This window comes from Camelus dromedarius, chromosome 22 (assembly GCF_036321535.1).
Source record: "Camelus dromedarius isolate mCamDro1 chromosome 22, mCamDro1.pat, whole genome shotgun sequence".
NCBI classification, from domain to species: domain Eukaryota; kingdom Metazoa; phylum Chordata; class Mammalia; order Artiodactyla; family Camelidae; genus Camelus; species Camelus dromedarius.
Genome location: NC_087457.1, coordinates 12174830 through 12195440, shown reverse-complemented (window position 1 = coordinate 12195440; position 20611 = coordinate 12174830). Strand labels below are relative to the sequence as shown.

General features: G+C 39.2%; 1 protein-coding gene across 1 annotated transcript in view; it reads left to right on the top strand.

Moving 5' to 3' along the window:
• The window catches only part of ADAM32 (ADAM metallopeptidase domain 32), a 79763-nt gene that overhangs the window by 52729 nt on the left and 6423 nt on the right, over window positions 1-20611 (top strand). The window contains exons 13-19 of the mRNA XM_064477358.1: window positions 2070-2175; window positions 2741-2918; window positions 5093-5176; window positions 10123-10222; window positions 11371-11530; window positions 13575-13607; window positions 19878-19916. Of these exons, the coding sequence (XP_064333428.1) occupies window positions 2070-2175; window positions 2741-2918; window positions 5093-5176; window positions 10123-10222; window positions 11371-11530; window positions 13575-13607; window positions 19878-19916 (700 nt within the window). The remainder of the gene's footprint in view (window positions 1-2069; window positions 2176-2740; window positions 2919-5092; window positions 5177-10122; window positions 10223-11370; window positions 11531-13574; window positions 13608-19877; window positions 19917-20611) is intronic.

Here is a 20611-nt window from a genome sequence, read left to right as displayed (position 1 = left end):
GATGGGCCAGTGTTTAAAAATGGTGGAAAGAGTCAGAATTAGAAGGTAAAAAATTAAAAGGGCTAGTAAATTGGAGAAACCCTCTTTTAAAATTTTTATTGAAGTATAGTTGATACAGTGTTTCAGGTGTACAGCAAAGTGATTCAGTTTTACATGTACACACACACACACATATATGTATTCTTTTTCAGATTCTCTTTTCCATTATAGTTTATTACAAGATATTGAATATAGTTCCCTTTACTATATAATAGGTCCTTGTTATTTATCTATTTTATATATGGTATTGTGTATCTACTAACCTCAAATTCCAAATTTATCCCCCCCCCTTGGTAACCATAAGTTTGTTTCTATTTCTATTTGGAAATAAGTTCCTTTGTATCATTTTTTTTTTAGATTTCACATATAAGTGATATGATATTTGTCTTTTTCTATCTGACTTATGTCACTTAGTATGATAATCTCTAGTTCCATCCATGTTGCTGAAAATGGCATTATTTCATTCTTTTTTATGGCTAAGTAATGTTCGTGTGTGTGTGTGTGTGTGTGTGTTTATGTGTACACACCTCACAGCTTCTTTATCCATTCGTCTGTATTTAGGTTGCTCCCATGTCTTCGCTATTGTAAATAGTGTTGCTATGAACACTGGGGAGCATGTCTTTTTGAGTTAGAGTTTTCTCCCAAAAATGTCCAGGAGTGGGATTGCAGGATCATATGGTAGCTCTATTTTTAGTTTTTTAAGGAACTTTCATACTGTTCTTTATAGTGTCTGCACTAATTTTACATTCCCACCAACAGTGTATGAGGTGGAGAAACCCTCTTGATATTAAAAGAAAATGGAGAAGGATTAGATGAGAATTAACAATGACTAAATAAACATCATCTTAATTAATTCTCATAACAATCTATTGAAGTAGCTATTATTCCCTACTTTTATATTTTATAGACAGGTAGTCAGACTCAGCAAGGTTTGTTTGGGGGAAGGTAACGGCTAGGTAGAATTCTAAGATGGCCCCCATACTCTTCTGGTATACATTTCTTGGATAATCCCCTCTCTTTGAGTTGGGGGAGAACCAGTGAATATATGATGAAATATTTCCTATGATTAGATTATATCATAAATATGAAGGGATTTTAAAGAGGTAGTTAAGGTCCATAATCAGTCGACTTTGAATTAATCAAAAGGGAGATCATTCTCAGTGGGGCCTCCCCTAATCCTGTGAGCCCTTAAAAGATGGGAGATGTCAGAAGATTCTCTTGCTGGCTTGGAAGAAATAAGCTGCCATGTTGTGAGAGGGCCATGTGACCAGGACCTGAGGGGGAGCTCCTAGGGGCCAAGAGCAACCCCTGGCAGATAGTTAGGACTAAAATGGAGCAATGGCTGCAAGAAAATGAATTCTTCCAACAACCAATGAGACAGGAAGAGGACTCCAGCCTCAAATGAGACTGTGACCCCAGCCAGGAACTTTATTTCTGCCTAGTGAGACCCCAAACAGAGAACCTGCTTGTGCTTTGTTGGACTTCTGACTTAACAGGAACTGTGACATGGGTGTTGTTTAAAGTTGCCAAGATTTTGGTAATGTTTTACACAGCGATAAAAAACTAATATACCAAAGAAGGAAAAACAGGTAACTATATGGGTTGGCAATTTTGGTCCCTTCATTTTAGATTTCCTGAAGATATGAAGTTTCTTCATGAGATTTTGTTATAGACCTGCCTTTTTATAAATTCCTACTCAGAATCTAAGAGAACAAGTATAGTTTTCTTGTGTTACCTGTCTATTGCTGTCTTTCACAGAGGTTGCTCTCAAGGCTTCCACCTCTATAACTTTCCCCTACCCACATAATATCTTTTGTGGTGGAAATTACTGAAAGTGAAGTAAAAGGAAAAATAACCATGGTTATTACTTTTCACTTTAATTCTTTCTCTTTTCTTACAACTTCACCAGGAAACTTCTGAATAGATAATAATAATAGAGAAAAAAGCAAAACAAACATAAAATATGAGGAGATGGAGAAAGATGGAAAAGAAAGGAAGTATTAATCCAAATATATTTCTAACTTTGACAGGTTCAAAAAATGCTCCATTTGCCTGCTATGAAGAAATACACTCTCAAAATGATAGGTTTGGGAACTGTGGTAAACAAGGAAAGAGTTACAAATTCTGTCCATGGAGGTATGCTATGAAAATATTAAAAATACTTCTCCTGTGTTCCGTAAGATCCTATTTTTGGTTTTTCTCTATGTATGTCATTCATTCCAATTGTTTCAAGTATTGCATGTGTATGGGAGTGAACCTGAAATCAAAATCTCTAACCTTGACATCTTTCTTGTGCTCCAGGCTTATTACATTTCAATCTCATTTTTAAACGTTTATATATGGATGATCATTAGACCCTTAGGTCTGATCCAAGATTGAAACTAATAATAGCCATTGCATCTTTCCTCTCTGAACATACTCATGTTTTAAAAAATAGAAATACCATCCCTATTCACTTGATTGCTTGCCCAAGCTGAAGACTACCCAGTATCTGTTAAATGAACTTCAGTTTCCCCTGCATCTGAAGAGCTAGTTATTTGATATTTTGGTTATAATTTTATTTTAACAAATATTTATTAAGAACCTACTATGTGCTGGACACTGGGCTAGATACTTGTTAGCAAAGCATACATGGCCCTTGTATTTATGAAATTTATAGTGCCTAATGTATAATAATCATATAATTTTATTATGTTTGCAGGAATCTTATATGTGGAAGATTAATTTGTACCTACCCTTCTCAAACTCCTTTCCTTCAAGAAGATGCTTCTGTGATTTATGCTTTTGTACGAGATGTTGTATGTATAACTCTGCACCACAGATCAAAAAATGAAGATCCAATGGAGATAAAAAGTGGCTCTATTTGTGATGATGGGAGGGTAAATGACTTAAAATCCATTTTTTACAAAATCTAGTTTAAAAATGTGTATATGGAAAAGCAAAATGAAAGAAAAAATCTAGTTTTATTTATTTCTTTAATAAATATTTTCATTAAATATTAAATTACAGTTCATTTCCGGTTGTATGTAACCTTAAATATTTGGACAAGGAGAAAATGAATAAGCTTCATTTGGTCTCCAGATAATAAGAGGGAAATGGAAATGTTTGATCTGCTTTAGAATTTCCATTTTCTGAGCAAAGAAACTCCAAGTGTTTTGGGGCTGGAGTGGGGAGGAGAGAGATCTTAGGAATACTTGTAGTTAAATATTCCATAACATGGAAAGGCACATTTTTTCTAGAAGAAGAAACAAGAAATCCCACTTAGTAATATATGTCTCTTTGTGGCCCAATAGATAAAAGTACAACTTAGATCAGGTTGCTTAGAATCAATCTTCACCTCTTATTTTTTGATATTTTGCAAGTTACCTAACCAGCCTGAGATACCACAACTGACTGTAAAGTAAGGATAATAATAACATTTACTTTGTGGAGTTGTGGCAAAGATTAAATGAGATAATAGTATAAAGTGTTTAGCACGATGCTCAGCACATAGTAAGAGCTAAATATAGGTTGGCTATTATTATTGCTATTATAATTTATTACCTATGAAACCAACCCAAATCTAGAGAAAACATGGAATAAAGTTACTTAAAAGCTCATTTAATTCCTACTCAGAGTTTTGCTTATGAGGAACTATAATATAATATAAAGTGTAGGCTTTGAAGACAGATGCCCATAGATTTGAATTTTGACTCTTCCACTTACTTGATAGATGATTTTGAACAAATTATTAAATATGTGAAATGACTGTGTATGTTAATAGCCACTTTTGGTGATCTTACAGTTTAAATGATGTTTACTATAGGTAAAGTGCATGTATATATATATGTGTATACACACACACACACACACACACACACACACACACACTCTCTCTCTCTCCTTAATATTAGCTTCCTCTTCATGCCTAGAAGTCATAAATGCCTCTTTGAAGGAGGTACATGCCAAGGAGCTCAGTAGATACATTTATGCCATGGAGCCAAAACAATTAAAAAGTGAGACATGGAGTAAGTAAGCACCTGGAAGGTCAGAGCTGACTGAAATTGAGTGCTTCCCTTCTCCCAGAGCAGTTAGGTGCTGATGAAACACCAGCAAGGTTGGCTCTGGTTAACTAGTTTCTCCTCAGGGCAAGCTTTGTTAAGAAGGACAGAGTGCTTGGGCTATTTCAGAATGGTTCCTTTCCCCCTCCTCCTGCCAGAAAACAAGAAAAATTTTCTCTAATAGTTACCATGAGAACCTGGCAGAGCTTCTGGATGTACATCTCCCAAAACTGTAGGGGTCCCCCATGGCTGGGTCGCCTGGGGTTTTAACTCTCAGAGTTGTCCACAACGAACCTCCAGCAATCCATCAGTTACAGTTCAGCCTTTCCCTGGCACTGGTACCCAAGGTGGCTTTGCTTGTGAATCTTTGCTCTAGTTAAGCTGCGACTCCCCATGTCTGCTTGTCTATCTCCCTAATTTGGGGGCAGTGGTTGGCCTTTGTCTCCACTTCTCTTGTGGATCCTAGAAGAGCTGTTGATTTTTCAGTCTGTTCAATTTTTCACTTGTTGTTAGGATGGAGTGGCAACTTGCAAACTCCTTATATGGGGAACCAAATACTGGAAGCCTGAATCATTTTTTAAAAATTTATTTTAAGAAATACTTTTTTAAGAGCAGTTTTAGGTTCACATCAAAAGTTGCAGAAAGTACAGGGAGTTCCCACATACCTCTACATAAGTACAGACTCCTACACTCTCCACCATTGTCACCCAAAGTCCATGGTTTACATTAGACTTATCTGAAAAATCCCAAAATAGTTGTAGCTTAAAGTACACGTTTCTAAATAACCCTTGTGTCAAAGGAGAAATCCCAAGAGAAACTGAAAAATATTTTGAACTAAGTGAAAATGAAAATACAACATATAAAAATTTGTGGGATGCAACAAAAACAGTAGTTAGTGGAAATGTGTTGCATTGAATGGCCATGGCCTTAACTATAAAACCACTGATTGTATTTGTTAAGATAACTGGGCTCCTCTGACTTGGAAACATTTTTTTGTATGTATTTTTCTTTAGATTTGTGTAAATCGTGAATGTGTAGAATCAAGGATACTTGCAACTCAATCACATACTTGTTCACAAAAGTGCAATGGACACGGAGTAAGTAAGCACCGGATTCCTGTTTCCTCAAATCACATCTCTCTTGGACACTTCTCAGCATCAATCATTAATGTATTCAACATTTATTGGGTTCCCACTGTGTGCTAGGACCTGATGTATCTAGCTTCAATGTGGGGCTGAATCGGGTTACTAAATTTGTAGTCATGTGTTTTAGAGAACATTGTATAGAATTAAATTGCTGATGACCTTAACAGATTTCTTACTACAGCTGGGCACTTCTCAGAGGTGTTAAATATTCCAATAAATACATTAACCTGTTCTTCAAGGGAAGATAATTACGCTAAAATTTATGTGTCTGTGGATACATAGGGTAAAGGAAAACTATCGGTTTTATCCCTCATTTTATACTAGAATTTTTTTGTTGAAGTATAGTTGATTTACAATGTTGTGTTGGTTTCAGGTGTATAGCAAAGTGATTTAGATACACATACATATATATGTCTATTCTAGACTTTATTTTTTTAGAGCAGTTTGAGGTTCATGGCAAAACTGAGCAGAAAGTATAGATTGCCTACATACCCTCCGACCCCAGTACACACAGCCTATCCCACATCAACATCCCCCACCAGAGTGGTACATTTGTTACAATTGATGAACCTACATTGACACATCATTATACCTCAAAGTCCATAGTTTATATTAGGATTCACTCTTGGTGCTGTCCGTTCTATGGGCTTGGACAAATGTATGACAGATAGCCATCATTAATAATATCATACAGAGTAGTTTCACTGCCCTAAAAACCTCTGTGTTCTGACAATTGGTCCCTCTGTCTCTCCTACCCCTGACAACCCCTCATTTTTTTTTAACTGTTTTCATAGTTTTGCCTTTTTCAGAATATCATGTAGTTGGAATCATACAGTATATAGCCTTTTCAGATTGGTTTTCCCTTAGTAATATGCATTTAAAATTCCCCCATGTCTTCTCATCAACGAATTTCATAAAGCTGCAGGATACAAAGTTAATATACAGAAATCTGTTAATTCTTTCCATTTAAAATTGCATCAAAAGAATAAAATGCCTAGGATAAACTTACCTTAAGGACTTAAAAGAGTTTTACTCAGAAAACTATGAGACACTGATGAAAGAAATTGAAGACAGCACAAACAGATGGGAAGATATTCTGTGTTCATGCATTGGAAGAATTAATATTGTTAAAATAACCATACTCCCCAAGGCAATCTACAGACTCAGTGCAATACCAATCAAAGTTCCAGTGGCATTTTCCCACAGAACTAGAACACATAATTTAAAAATTTGTATGGAAACACAGAAGACCCTGAATAGCCAAAACAATCTTGAGAAAGAACAGAGCTGGAGGTAAAACACTCCCTGACTTCAGACTATATTACAAAGCTACCATAATGAAAACCATATGGGCAGGGCTGTGAATTAGCTCACCTTCCCACGCAGAGTTGGAGAGCTGGCTCCATGCAACCTCCCAGGTGTTCTGGTTAGACCTTTTGTTTGGGCAGGACGAGGAGCTACACCCAACAATGGGAGCAACTATGAATTAGCTCCGCTGTCTGGGCAAAGCAGGGGAATTGTCTCCAAACTTTGGAAGTCTCTTTGTGGTCTTGACAAGCTAACCTGCACCCCATATCCTCTGGCTGAATGATACCAATGGCTTCGCTCTATAGTCAATCTGCTCTGCCTGCCAGACTCACTGCTGGACCGTTGCTGGGCTGTGCGGTTTATAGGTATTCTAACAAGGATTTCTGGTCATGTGGAGCTGGTAACTATACTTAGCACTGGGCAGGGTTATGACTCGGCTCCCCTGCCTGGTGAGGGTACAGACCAACTCAAGAAGTGGCAAGGCTCTTCTTTTGAGATTCAAAATTAGGCAGACCTGCACCCCGTCAAGTTCCCTTACCAGACTGTGCCACTATTTTGGCTCGACAGATGAGCAAAGCTGTCAGTTGGAACTACTGCTTGGGTGCTGTGGGTGGGACCTTGGTCTACTTAGATCCAAGCACTGCTATTTCAAGCCCCTCCTGCCTTCTCTGCCACGATCAGAATCCCAGTGGACAAGCCCCACAGATTTGCCCATGAGCACCATGAGCCAAGACTGGAGTGGGGTCTTTTGTATTGAGATAATTGTTTACTTAGCTTCATGTTCTTGTGGATCCAGTTCCTTCCCCAGGTTTGGGAAGTTCTCTGCTATTATTTATTTAAATAAACTCAGTTCGTTCTTCTGTGGGATACTCAATACCCAGATGTTGCCGTTTCTAAAAGAACTGGATAGCTCTCATAGAATTCCCTCATTTTTATCTTATTTCTCTTTCCTCGTCTACTTGTATCGTTTCTTGATTTCCATCTTCATGCTAGCTCTCTCTCCCATATGATCTGCTCTATTTCCAGTGCTTTCTAAGGCATTTTTTGTCTACTTTATTGAGTTCTTCAGCTCCAGAATTTGTTTGTTTCTTTTTTAGAGTTTCAGTATCTTTGGTAAAGTATTCCTTCTGTTAATTAATTTTGTTCCTAAGCTAATTGAACTGCCTTTCTGAGATTTCTTGTAACTTGTTGAGTTTCTGCACAACACCTATTTTGAATTCTCTATCAGACTGCAATATTTTGTGACTCTAAGTTCAGTTTCTGGAGAATTCATTTTCTTTTTGTGATACAGTGTTACTGTGGTTCTTCATAGTGCTGGTTGCGTTGTTCCTCTGCCCGCACATTTTAAGTGGGGAACACCTTTCTGCTTGATTCTAATGATTCAACCGGTTAGAAATTAGAGGTCTTGCTTTTGTTTTCCAGTAGGTGGCGCCAGAGCACAAGTTTTTTTGGGTTTTCTTGCGCTGTTTCTGGTTATATTTTAAAGCCTGCACTTTCCACCCTCTGCCACCTCTGGCAGAGTTGTTGCCTGTGCCTGTTATCACTTCTTGTGCCTCCGGGGTTGTTGGTGCCATACATCTGTCAGCTCACTGTTCTTGCCGCCTGGAGCACTGGGATGGTGGGTTCTTCCCTTCTGTCCAGGACTCCTGAGTGTCAGGCTCCACCACCACTGTGGGAGGGGAAGAGTCACACAGGAGCCAGGGTCCTGCTGGCGTCTCTTACATATCTGGTGCTTTAAGGTTCTTCTTAAAAGCAGCTCCACTCTGTGGGTTGGGGGGCAAGGGGCTGGGGTCACGAGCATTCAGCAGCTGGAGGAACAGTGTCCCAGGTCCCAGTGCTGCGACTACTCAGTTAACTGTGGCCGCGGGTGCTGCTGCAGCCGAGAGGCCAGGATCACGTGCGCTACCTCCCCTGCTGCTACTGGCTTCTCTGTGGGTGCAGCTCGGCCGCCGTGGCTGGAGGGCCAGGACTGCACGCACAGCTTCTGCTTTCCCTGGTTTCTGCTTCCTCTCTGTGCTCCAGCTCACCCCCCTTTAGCTGTATACATGTGTACAGTTCTCTAGTGTCCTGCTGCACTGGGCAGAGACACCTTTGTTGCACTGGGGATGTTTTACTGGTTGTAGATTGAAGGGGAAAAGCAAGGGTAGCTTTCACTTCACTGTGTTGCTGACGTCATCCCTTGCTATAGCCTTGTGGGTCTCATGGCCCTAAGTCCTGTTGGCTTTCAAAGCTGGATTGGGGTGGGGGTGGAGGGCTTGTTTCTCAATTGCATGTCTGAAGAGTTGGGTGCTAAAGTAAAAGCTATGAAGTGAGGCTCACAATATTTGCATCAAGAAAATTTAGCATCTTCAGATATTCACCTGAAAATTTCAAAAACATATACTTAAATTCTAATGAAAATGAGACCCTTCCAGTGGTGTGTTGGTGCCAGCTAGTTCAAACTCCCAGGGCGGACTGCCTACATCTCTTCCCATCTCTAGGTTCAGTGCTGTCATGTGGCAGCTTAAGTATTTGCACTTACAAATGAGGATTTATCCTCCCCCAGGCTAGTTGCCCTTTGACCAAGATCAGGTTTTGTTTCATTTGTTTGCTTTTGTTTGATTTTTAAGCAAAAGCTTTTTGCATTCCAAAAGGGCATCAAATACTTAAATACAGCATAACATTAAGACTGATGGTTTCTGTAATTAATTAATAATAGGAAACAGTTTTATGGTACTTACTTTGTGTAAATTTCTAATCTGAGCATTTTATATAGATTTACTTATTAAATCCTCACAACAGCCTATGAGATCAGGACTATTATTCCCACTTCGCAGATGAATACACTGAGGCATAGATTTTTAACATGCCAAGAGTCACATGGCTAGTAAGTGATGGAGCCAGGGTTTTTAACCAAAGCAATCCAGTTTCAGAGTCTCTGCTTTTGACCACTATGCTATGCTACTTCTCAAAATAATATAAAACATCTCTCAATTTCTAAGATCTCAATTTAAGGACATGAATCTAATTTCTTTCTTCCAGGGCTTAAATGTACGGGGGAAAAGCCCTATGTTTGGGGTATCCACTGCCCCAGCTTCTCTAATACCACCATGTTGTGTGTGTGTGTGTGTGTGTGCACGCGCGCGTGTGTGTACCGTGTGTACTCTGAAATACCTCACAGGAGTGATGTTGCCCTTCTCAGGAGACACATGTCAGTTTGTTCTCATGTTATGATGTCACTTTTGGATTACTTAGTTAAGGTGATGTCTTCCAAGTTTTTACACTGTAATTTACCATTTGTAATAATAAGTAATCTGTGAGGAGATACTTGTGAGGTTATGTAAGTATCTGGGTCCTTGTAAAGTTTCACGTGCTAGTTTCAGGAACCATTGATAATTATTTTTAGCATGTGTGTGTGTGTGCGTGCGTGTGCACTTTAGGCTAAGAAACCAAGCATTTCCCCTGTAGGATTATCCCTTTAAATAAATAAAACAAACAAAATTACACTAGATGAAAATACAAAAGTAAACTTGATGACCCATCTGATAATTTTACTTTCTATGAGAAAATATTTTAAAATGATCATTTAACATTTAAAACAATGTCCTTAGGTGTGCACTTCAACCTTGGAGTGCCATTGTTCTAGTGGCTTCAGACCTCCAGATTGCCAAAGGAGTGCCCGGGACTCTTCTAATTCACCTGGGGAACAGGGTAATTACCTATCTCTTTTCATACCCAGTTAATAAAATTCTCAAATTGCTTATCTTCACAAAAAGAGTTACATTTTTGCCACTTAGAAAGAAATCAATATTTGTAATTAAAAGATAAAAAACTTCCTCAAGAAATGGAAACCAAATATGCCTTCTTAATCTTGCTGTTTTTTTCTAATACTAACTTTCAAATATGATTGAAGCTGAGTGTATCTTTTAAAATTTTTCTTTACTTATGTCTGACTTTCTCCTTTAAACCACCTTTCAGCCTTTTCCCCCTTTATGATTGATCCTGGGATCTCAGCTCTATACAAGCAACACTTACCCTGTGTCCAGCACGGTTACTGTATGTCTGTTATAGAAGAAATAAAGGAAATCAAAGATGAAAGATTCAGAGTAAATTACTCTCATTTACAGTTTAAATGAGAAAAATCTATTAACTGCTGCTAAAGAGATGACAGAAGGAATGCTAAAGCAACACTGTTTGTTCACCGTGACTGTAGTTTCTGTTATTCATTCATTGATGTAGCCAATATTTACTGAACTCCTTGAACTCCTAGTATACACCAAGTGCTCGTCATGCGGCATGAGGCCTGTACAGTAAGCAAAGCAAAGTCCTGCTCCTCATGGAGCTTAAAGAATACCCAGTGCTAACTGGTTGCAGAATTAGAGTTAGGAATCAGGCCTCCCCATCTTACACTGGTGGCGTTTTAGTAGCAGTGCAATGGCTCAGTGTATAAAAACAGATCCCTAATGTCAAAGAGCCAACAATCTAATGAAAGCAAGATACGCTGAGATATAGTGGGATTCTGTGATAATGCACCTTGTAATGAGGCAAGTTTGCTAGCTAACCTTACAGTTACACACTCCTGCACTACACATTACTGAAGTCTTGGGGCCCCACTTAAGGTGAGATTTTGCTGCAGCTGCTGTGTAATGTAGAACACGTGGGGACTTTCTGTAACTTAGTTTCTATTCTTTCACATGAGAGGTTATAGAGACAAGTATTATGATTATATTATTATTGTTCTCTGTTCCTTGAATAACAATGAAAATTAAGAACATTGTAATTAGTTTGCTGCAACTTGAAAGTAAAAGTAGACAGCTTAATTTTTTTACTCTGGCTTTTTAATGTATTTTCATTTTTAGGTTTAATTATGGAAAAAACCTTTGTGAAGGCTCGGAAGAAACAGTGGCTTCTGGGTATCTACCTGGCTTTACCTGTTCTCACCGTAGCAACCATAACAGCTATTTCATGGAAGCGTTTGAAGAAGCGGCTCACCAAGCAACAGGAATCCCAAAGTAGCGAGTAAGTGGAATTTATGTTCTGAAGTTAAACTTTAATACCATTTAAGTCTAGTCATGTGTAAGGCAATATTTTGAGCAGCAACAATTATTCACTTTTACCAGGAATTTTAAATGCTGTATCAACATCTCTGAGATAGTTTTGAATATCCTTATTTTAATTAAAGATGCAAAAATTTGGGAATGTGGTTTTAATAACTTGCTAACATCATTGCGTTGGTAATTGAGAGAGGAAGAACTAAAATGTATCCATATCTATTGCTTTCAAATACCCAGTGGTTCTCAAAGTGTGACCTGTGTCACCTACAGAAGTACTTATTTAGAATGCAGATTTCTGAGCCTTACCACAAACGAAATACTTCAGTTTGCATTGCTGCCTCATTCAGTGGTCAGTACCGGCGGAACACGCGAGGGGGACCCTGTGCAGATCTCAGAAGCTCTCTCTGCGCAACGTGTCCCTCTCTACAGTTTTGCCCTGAGAATTGTAACTGCCTCCCTAGACTCTGTTACCTCAACTGAGGGAGACTCCTGGCCTTTGCCTGGGATCCTCTCGCTGTACAGAATGGAAACTCTCACCAGGCAGTAAGAAGGGTCAATCAGGGATCTCACCTCTAGTCCCTTCTCTCAGAGATCACTGTCCTGCCTAGTACTCAGCATCTGAAAATCAGTGTTTCATAGCTTTTGTCCAGATTTTCAGTTGTTTCAAGCAGGAGGGTAAGTCCAGTCTGTCATTCCATCCTGGCCAGAGTTGGAAGTATGTCTTTGTGGTTTGTAACTGCGCTTTCGTCGTTGTCTGCGTCTCACACTCTGCTTGACTCCCTCAGGTCGCTCTTGCATTTCACCGTTCTTCCTTCTCTGTCCTGTTCTGGACTTAAGGGTTCTAATTCCTACAAAGATCTTGATGGAAATTCTAAATAGTCTCAAAGTTTTTGAAATCGTTTGTATTTCTTGGTGTGTGAATTTGTCGTTCTTCTGTGGCTGTTGACATGGACTATTAGGGGTTTGTAATCACAGACTCTTTCTCTTCAGTGTCTGGCTTCCCCATGAGAATTCTGCATGCTCTGTGTTGAAAACACATACCTATGGGTTGTTTTATCTTTGCTACCTTTAAAACAAAAACATATGAAGCAATTGCTATGCCTCGTGTTCAGGAATTTGTAGGGGTGTGAACTGGGGTCCTGGAAATAGACTTTTTGGAGGCTTGGGAACCCTACATCTGAGTGATGCAGTTTCCTCCCATCTCTTCCTGCTGCGTATCCCTTCCCCTGCTGCATCCCAGAGGCCACTGCTCAACATTTTTATTATCCCTGTTTAATGGGGTATATGGCCATTCATGGCTCCAGTTTTAATTAAGGAGCTCATTTAGTTTCCCCACATGGAAAGGTCTCATAACTTAACTCCTAAGGAAGGGCTGTTAAATCTCTAGTCCCAAAGCCTGGTCACCAGTTTAGATACCCCTGAAACCGTTTACTTTTAGCCCCTGTTTAGCCTTTGAATTCTGTTTCTTCATTTTTTAAACAGCACCAGGAAAAGTCTTCTCTTGTTAACCTCAGTTATGTATTAAATGTTTGTGTTATTTTTTTCAGCACTCCTCTATGAGGAATGCAAAGGGGGACTGTCCCACCAGCTCATTCTGCCAGATTGTCTAGAAGTCAGTATGGGTTTTAATTCACAAAATGTAGCATTTATTTATCAATGAATAGAAGGATAAAAGTTGGGGTATGAAGCTCAGAATCAGGCATTCAGGGTCAAACCTATGTTCTGTGTTCAGAGGAGACAAGGATAAAGCAAACCTGTGCCTTCTTGACAGTTTCCTCACTGCAAGTTTGAAATGCACTCTTTGTGGATGAGGTGTAGTGGTGGAGGTGAATAAGAATGTTACTTATTTGCATCGTTATTCCATGAACTTAGACACTGTTTCTTGTTTTGATAACTAGTCTTGTGAAAGAGAAAATACTGCTTATAAAATAGCCTATCTTATTCATGCAGTTGGCAAGCTCTCTTAGTACTAACTTTGGACATGATTTTCCATTTTTTTAAATATCTAGATCAGAAAGCAGCACTCACAGAACTGACAGCAGGTAGGTAAACTGGAAGACATCTTAAGGTATGTGTTAAAAATTAAGAACGAATTAACAATTCACAATTAATTTCTAGATACTGTTTGAACAGCTGCAGTTGGTAAAGTAATCCACTGAAAACCAGGCTACTAATTTAGTTTCTAGTAATTTAGTCTCTTATTTATAAATTTAATAAGTGTTTACTGGAAATCCACTCTGAGGAACCAAGGAATAAAATGACTGTTTTTATTAGTAACAGATAACATATGTATAATTAATAAGGAAAAGGATGTATAGTGCCTGGAAGTGACCCAAGCTGGGGAATATTCATGTACTGCTCGGGTAAACAACCAAGCAAACGCCAACATTTGAGAGGTTGTACGTGACAGAACTCAGAACTCAGACCTCATGTATAAATCCAGGATAATTATGGGTTGGTGAGAACTGATGACATTGACAGCTGTGCTGTTCTTTTATCATTAAAAGTAGCATATTGTCCCTGTTAATAGTTTTTAACCATAAACTCAGTCCTTACTGTTTTATAGCTGCTATACCAACTTTCTGTTTGTTAAATTTACCTTATGTAACTTTTCCATCCCTTACTTTCAATCTTTTATTTAAGCTGGTCTCTTAAAAACAGCCTGCCAATGGAATTTAAAAATATGTAATCTCAAGAATTTCTCAGTAGTTGAATTTAATATGTTTATATACTCATGTTTGCTGATATATTTAGACTAAATTCTACCACTTTGTTTTGTGTGTTTTTCTATTTATCCTGCTTTATCAATATCTTCTTTTTCTACTTTCTTGTATTCCATTATGTTGATTGTGATTGTTTTTTCTTTCCTTCTACCAATTCGGTCATTATATGTTCTAATTCTATTCTTTTAGTGATATTCTGTAATTATTAAATTATTATGTTATGATGTATTTAATTATTAAAATTAAATGTAGTTAAAGTTACAACTTTAGATATAACAAATATTTATAATCTTTTAACAATTTAGGGATATTAGCCCATTAAACCCTATACTCTTTTCTACACTCTTGCATATTATTATCATTTGGTTTTTAGTTACTCATGAATTTTAACCTGCTACAAGTAAGTCATCATTATCATTACTATGCTTAATCAAAACCTACTAGGATTTCACTACCTATTTGTCACTTTATTTACTCACTATTCTTTTTAGTGTTCAGTCTCCCTTTAGGTGAAGTACATCTCTTAGAATTTCCACCATGAGTCTGTGTGTAGTGAGCTGTTTATCTTATTCACTTAAAATCGTCTTTATTTTCACTCTCAAGTGTGAATTTATGTAGTGTGGACTTCGAGGCTGAGAGTTATTTTGCCTCAGCTGTTTGAAGATAAGTCAGTGTAGTGCAGCATTCTGTACTGATAATGATAAGTCTTCTGTTTGTGTTTTGATTCATTTATTCCTTTATGGTTAATATGAGTTTTACCTATAGCAGTCTTTGTATTTCTATTGCTGCGTAACAAGTTACCACCCATGTAGTAACTTAAGCAACATCCATTTATTATGTGGATGTTCCGTAAGACAGAAGTACAGGTGGATTTAGCTGGCTTGTCGCAAGGCTGACCTGAAGGCCTGAAAGCCAGGCAGGGTTCTTGGCTCATTCAGGACATAAGAAAAATCCAACTGCTTCCAGCTGTAGGTCTGAGGTATCTATTTCCTTGATGCCTGTCTGCTTGGGTCCCCACCCCCCCTTTCCTAGAGGCCACCTGCATTGCTTCTCACGTACCTCCTTCACCTTTAAAGAAACAAGGGCACACAAGTCTTCCTAAGGCTTTGACTCTCTCTCACTTTCTCTTCTCTACCAGCAGGAGAAAACTCTACTTTTAAAGGGCTGACCTGACTGGGTCAGGCCCACCAAAGTAATCTCTGTATTATAAGAAGATTTGGAGCTTTAATTACATGTGCACAATGTCTTCAGAGTAGTACTTTTGAAGAGTGTTTGAATAACCAAGGAATGGGAGCCATCGTTAGAATTCTGCCTACCACAGCCTCTAAGGTTTATTCTTTGTCCTCACAGTGTGGTTATTTTGTTATAGTGTATTCTGGTAGAGATATTTGTAAAATCATGAACTGGGCCCAATATTTCCTTTCAGTGTGAAGACTCATGCCTTTCTTCAGTTTTGAAAAGTCCTAGCCTTTTTCGCTGCAAGTATTGACTCTCCTTCATTTTAAGTTTTCTGTGTCTAAATTGCTCCATGTTTCTTAACTGGACTGTTATGTATTATATTTCCGCTTACCTAGTGTTCTCAGTGATTTCGCTAAATAATTTAAAATCAGCAACTCTTTTTTTTTTCAGTTCTCTCATGTCTTTTTTTCCTTCTTTTAATTGAGGTGCAGTTGATTTATAGTATTATATAAGTTTCAAGTGTACAACATATTGGTTTTTAATTTTTTATAAAGCTTATACTCTATTTATAGATATTATAAAATATTGGCAATATTCCTTGTACTGTACAATATATCTATGTAGCTCATTTATTTTATACATAGTAGTTTGTATGTCTTACCCCTCCCCCGCTCTTGTCCCTCCTGCCTTCCAACTCTATACTGATAATCACTAATTTGTTCTTTGTATATGTGAGTCTATTTCTTTTTTGTTATATTCACTAGTTTTTTTTTTTTAGATTTGACATGATACCATATAGTATTTGTCTTTCTCTGTCTGACTTATTTCATTAAGCATAATGTTTTCCAAGGACATCTATGTTTTTGCAAATGGCAAGATTTCTTTCTTTTTAATGGCTGAGTAGTATTCCATTGTCTATAAATATATTGCATCTTCTTTATCCATTCATCTGTTGATGGACACAAGGTTGCTTCAGTATCTTGGCTTGGCTAATGTTACTGTGAACACTGGGGTGCGTATATCTTTTCAAATTAGTGTTTTTGTTTTCTTTGGATAAATACCCAGGAGTGGAATTGCTGGATCATATGGTAGTTCTATTTTTAGTTTTTTAAAGGAACCTCATACTGTTTTCTACAGTGATTGCTCCTGTTTACATTCCCACCTGCAGTGTACGAGGGTTCTCTTTGCTTCACATCCTCATTAACATTTGTTATTTGTGGTCTTTTTGATGATAGCCATTCTGACAGTTGTGAGGTGATAGCTTGTCATGGTTCTGATTTGCATTTCTCTGATGATTAGTGATGTTTAGCATCTTTTGTATCTGTTGACCACCTGTATCTCTTCTTTAGAAAAATGTCCATTCAAGTCTTCTGCCCATTTTTTAATCAGTTGTTTGGGTTTTTTTGATTTTGAGTTGTGTAAGCTGTATAGTTTGGGTATTAATCCCTTAGCAGTCATATCATTTGCAGATATTTTCTCCAGGAGATTGGCTTTTCATTTGGTTGATAGTGTCCTTTGCTGTGCGAAAGCTTTTAAGTTTAATTAGATCCCATTTATTTATTTTTGCTTTTGTTTCCTTTGCCTTAGGAGATAGCTCCAAAACAATGTTGCTACAATTTATGTCAAAGACTGTTTTGCCTGCATTCTCTTCTGGGAGTCTTATGGTTTCTGGCTTTAATTCATTTTGAGCTTATTTTTGTGTATGATGTAAAAAATGTGCTATCTCATTCTTTTAGATACAGCTGTGTGGTTTCCCCAGCACCACTTATTGATGAGACTGTCTTTTCTCCTATATATTCTTGCCTCCTTTTTGTACATTAATTGACCATAAGTGCATGAGTTTATTTCTGAGCTCTTTATTCTGTTCCATTCATCTGTGGTTCTGTTTTTGTGGAAGTACTAAACTATTTTGATTACTATAGCTTTGTAATATAGTCTGAAGCTAGAAAGTGCGATACCTCCAGCTCTGTCCTTCTTTCTCAAGATTGTATTAGCCATCAGTGGTCTTTTGTATTTCCATACAAATTTTAGAGTTATTTGTCCTAGTTCTGTGAAAAATGGCATTGGTATTTTGATAGGGATTTCACTGAGTCTGTAGATCACCTTGGGTAATATGGTCATTTTAACAATATTAATTATACCAATCTAAGAACATGGTATATCTTTCCATCTATTGTATCATCTTTAATTTCTTTTATCAGTGTCATAATTTTCTGAGTGCAAGTTTTTTACCTCTGCGTTCCAGGGGTGCTCCCTATGTGGGCTGTGTGGGTCCTCTGTGTTGTGGCAATCTGGCTACTGTAAGTGGCCTTGTAGGCTTGGTTGGCCCCTGTTCCAGGTGGTTGCTGGACCGTGCCTCATGTGGAAGCTACAGGCTGCTGGTTGGCAGGCCAGGTCACAAGACAGCTGGCTGTGAAACCCCAGGGAGGGGGCATGTCCGAGGCTAATGCTGGCTTTCTGGTGGGTGAAGTTGGGTTCCAGAAGATCGCAGGAATGTTGCTTACCCACCAGTGGGTGAAGCCAGTTCCTGAGGCTAGTGCTGGCCCACTGGAAGGCAGATCTGGGTCCTGGGGGTCTGGCTGCAGTGCCCCAGGGTCTCAGAGCTGGTGTTAGGCCAGTCGTGGGTGGGGCTGGTTCCTGACACAGCTGGCTGCAGGGCCCAGGCTGTCTCAAAGCTTGTGTTGGCCTTCTGGTGGGCGGGGACAGGGCTCAGCCAGTCCCAGGGCTGGTGCTGGCCTGCTGGACGGGGCTGGATCCACAGGCTGTGGGGCTGCAGCTGTCCCGGGCCTGCTGCCCACCTGCTGCTGGGTGAGGGTAGTCCTGAGTCTAGGGCAGGCTCACTGGTGGGCAGGGCCAGGGGCTCCAGGGCTGGGACCTGCCTACTTATGGGTGGAGCTGAATCCCAGAGGCTCTGGCTGCAGAGCCCTGGGGCTCCTGAGTCTGGTGCCTGTGCACTGGTGTGTGGGGCTGGGCCCTGGGCCCTCTGGTGTGCAGGGCTGTGGCCCAGGGTGGCCATGGGCTCAGGGGGGGTCTTAAGCTGGTAGGTGAAGCTATGTCCCTGTTCAATTATTTGCTTGTCCCACTACTGGTGCCTATTGGATGTGGGGCTGGGGTGGGACTGGTCCTGGGGCTAACCGGCTAGACAGAGGATTCCAGAATGGTACTTGCCAGCACCAGTGTCCATGTGGTAGACTGACCTCCCCCAAATGGCTGCTGTCAGTGTCTGTCCCCAGGATGAGTGCCAGTTGCCTCCTCCCTCTCTGGGGGGCTTTCCAAGATCAGCAGGTAGGTCTGACCCAGGCTTCTTTCAGATTACTGCTTCTGCCCTGGGTCCTGGAGTGTGTGAGAGTCTGTGTGCCTTTCAAGAGTGGCGTCTCTATTTCCCACAGCCCTCTGGTTCTCCTGAAAGTATGCCCCACTGGCCTTCAGCTAAATGTTCTAGGGACTCATCTTCCCAGTGCAGGACCCCAGGCTGGGGGTCCTGATGTGGGGCTCAGGTACCTCACTCCTTGGGGAGAATCTCTGCAGTTGTAATTATGCTCCCATTTGGGGGTCGCCCACCCGGGGGTGTGGGTTGACTATATTGTGGCTCTGCCCCTCCTGCCCATCTTGTTGTGGTTCCTTCTTTATATCTTTAGTTGTAGAAGATCTTTTCTAGTAGGTTTCAGTTTTTTTCATCGATAGCTGTTCTGCAAATAGTTGTGATTTTGGTATGTCTGTGAGAGAAGAGGAGGTGAGTGTAACATCTTCTTATTCTGCCATCTTGGCCGATCTCATTCTGTAGTTTCTTGTTTAATGAACTCTGTTCTTTTGCTGATCTCTATGGAAATCCTAAACATTCTTTTTTCAAAGTTTTCCTGTTATTTATGTTAGTGTATGAATTGTTTAATTTACTCTGGCTGTGGACATTACCTCTACTGGCTTTTTAAATTTGATTGTAAGGTCATCTGAAGTAGCAGTGATTATGTCATGAGAATGCTGCATATCCTTCTTGTAGAATCCTCCTTGTCAAGATTATGTTATGTTTTACCCTCCTAAGTCATAAATGTTTACAGTGCTTGTTACACGTGGAAATCTAGAGTTCATAGGAAGTGAGAGGAAGTGTCCTGAACCTGTGTGGTGAAGGCTTAAGTTTCCAGTTTTGGTAGTGATGTCCAGTTTGGTAGAGTGATGATCCTCTTTCTATTTGGGAATTTGAGGTATATTTTCTTTAGGGATGTGGTATATGTGTACATAAGGATGTTACTTGTTCACATACCATAATTTAGTGATCTTTCGGAAGGACTCATTAGTGGTGACGACTGGTATAAGAGAGTTAATGCAGGTTCCAGAATAGTCTGGTGCTCACTTGTCATGTACACACAGTTTTTAAAGCATTAATTTGGAAGCATTATTTTCACTTTCATTTAGATCCAGATCAGAAAGTAGCAGCGGAACAGACACTGTCAGGTAAGTACATTAGGACGTATTTCTGAAAATGAGGACGTGTTAAAAATAAGGTGAACAAATTGATAATTAACAATTGGTAAGAATTAACTGAGAAGCAATTCATAAGGTGCTACACACAAAACTAATCCTATTAATATTTGCCAGTCTAGTAACTGGTGAGTATTTGTCTAAATAAATCAATGCCCTCTTCTCTTCACTTTGTTAAGATATGTTGAGAATTTATTCTTGGGAAGCAAAAGAATAAATGATTGTAAAATGTTTATGGTGCTGACTCATAAATGGGGAGGTTTACTTCTTTATTTTGAGACTCTACAGGCAGAAACCCAATATGTATGCTCACGGACAACTGAATGAATGCTTTCCCTGGTCACTTAGGGACAATTTGCTGAAGAAGAAGACGGTAAAGGAATAATAATTCTGTGTATTCCACAGCCGCTCAGGATTACAAAGTAGCTTTAAGTAGGTCTTCCTCTGTTTCCTGAAAGATGGGTATCTCTGCATAATAATACAATATTTGTTTGGTTTCCCCAGTCCAATAGTTTTTGATGGTGTTATTCCACTGAGTTTCCTCCGAAGTACCCTGCTTTTCCAAAACTCCCAAATCTATGGAATAAGCTGTCTAGGCTGCACAACAGGGTTGCATCATTTCTTTCCTTCCAGAAGAGGTCTTCCTCTTTAATTACAGTATCTGCTTT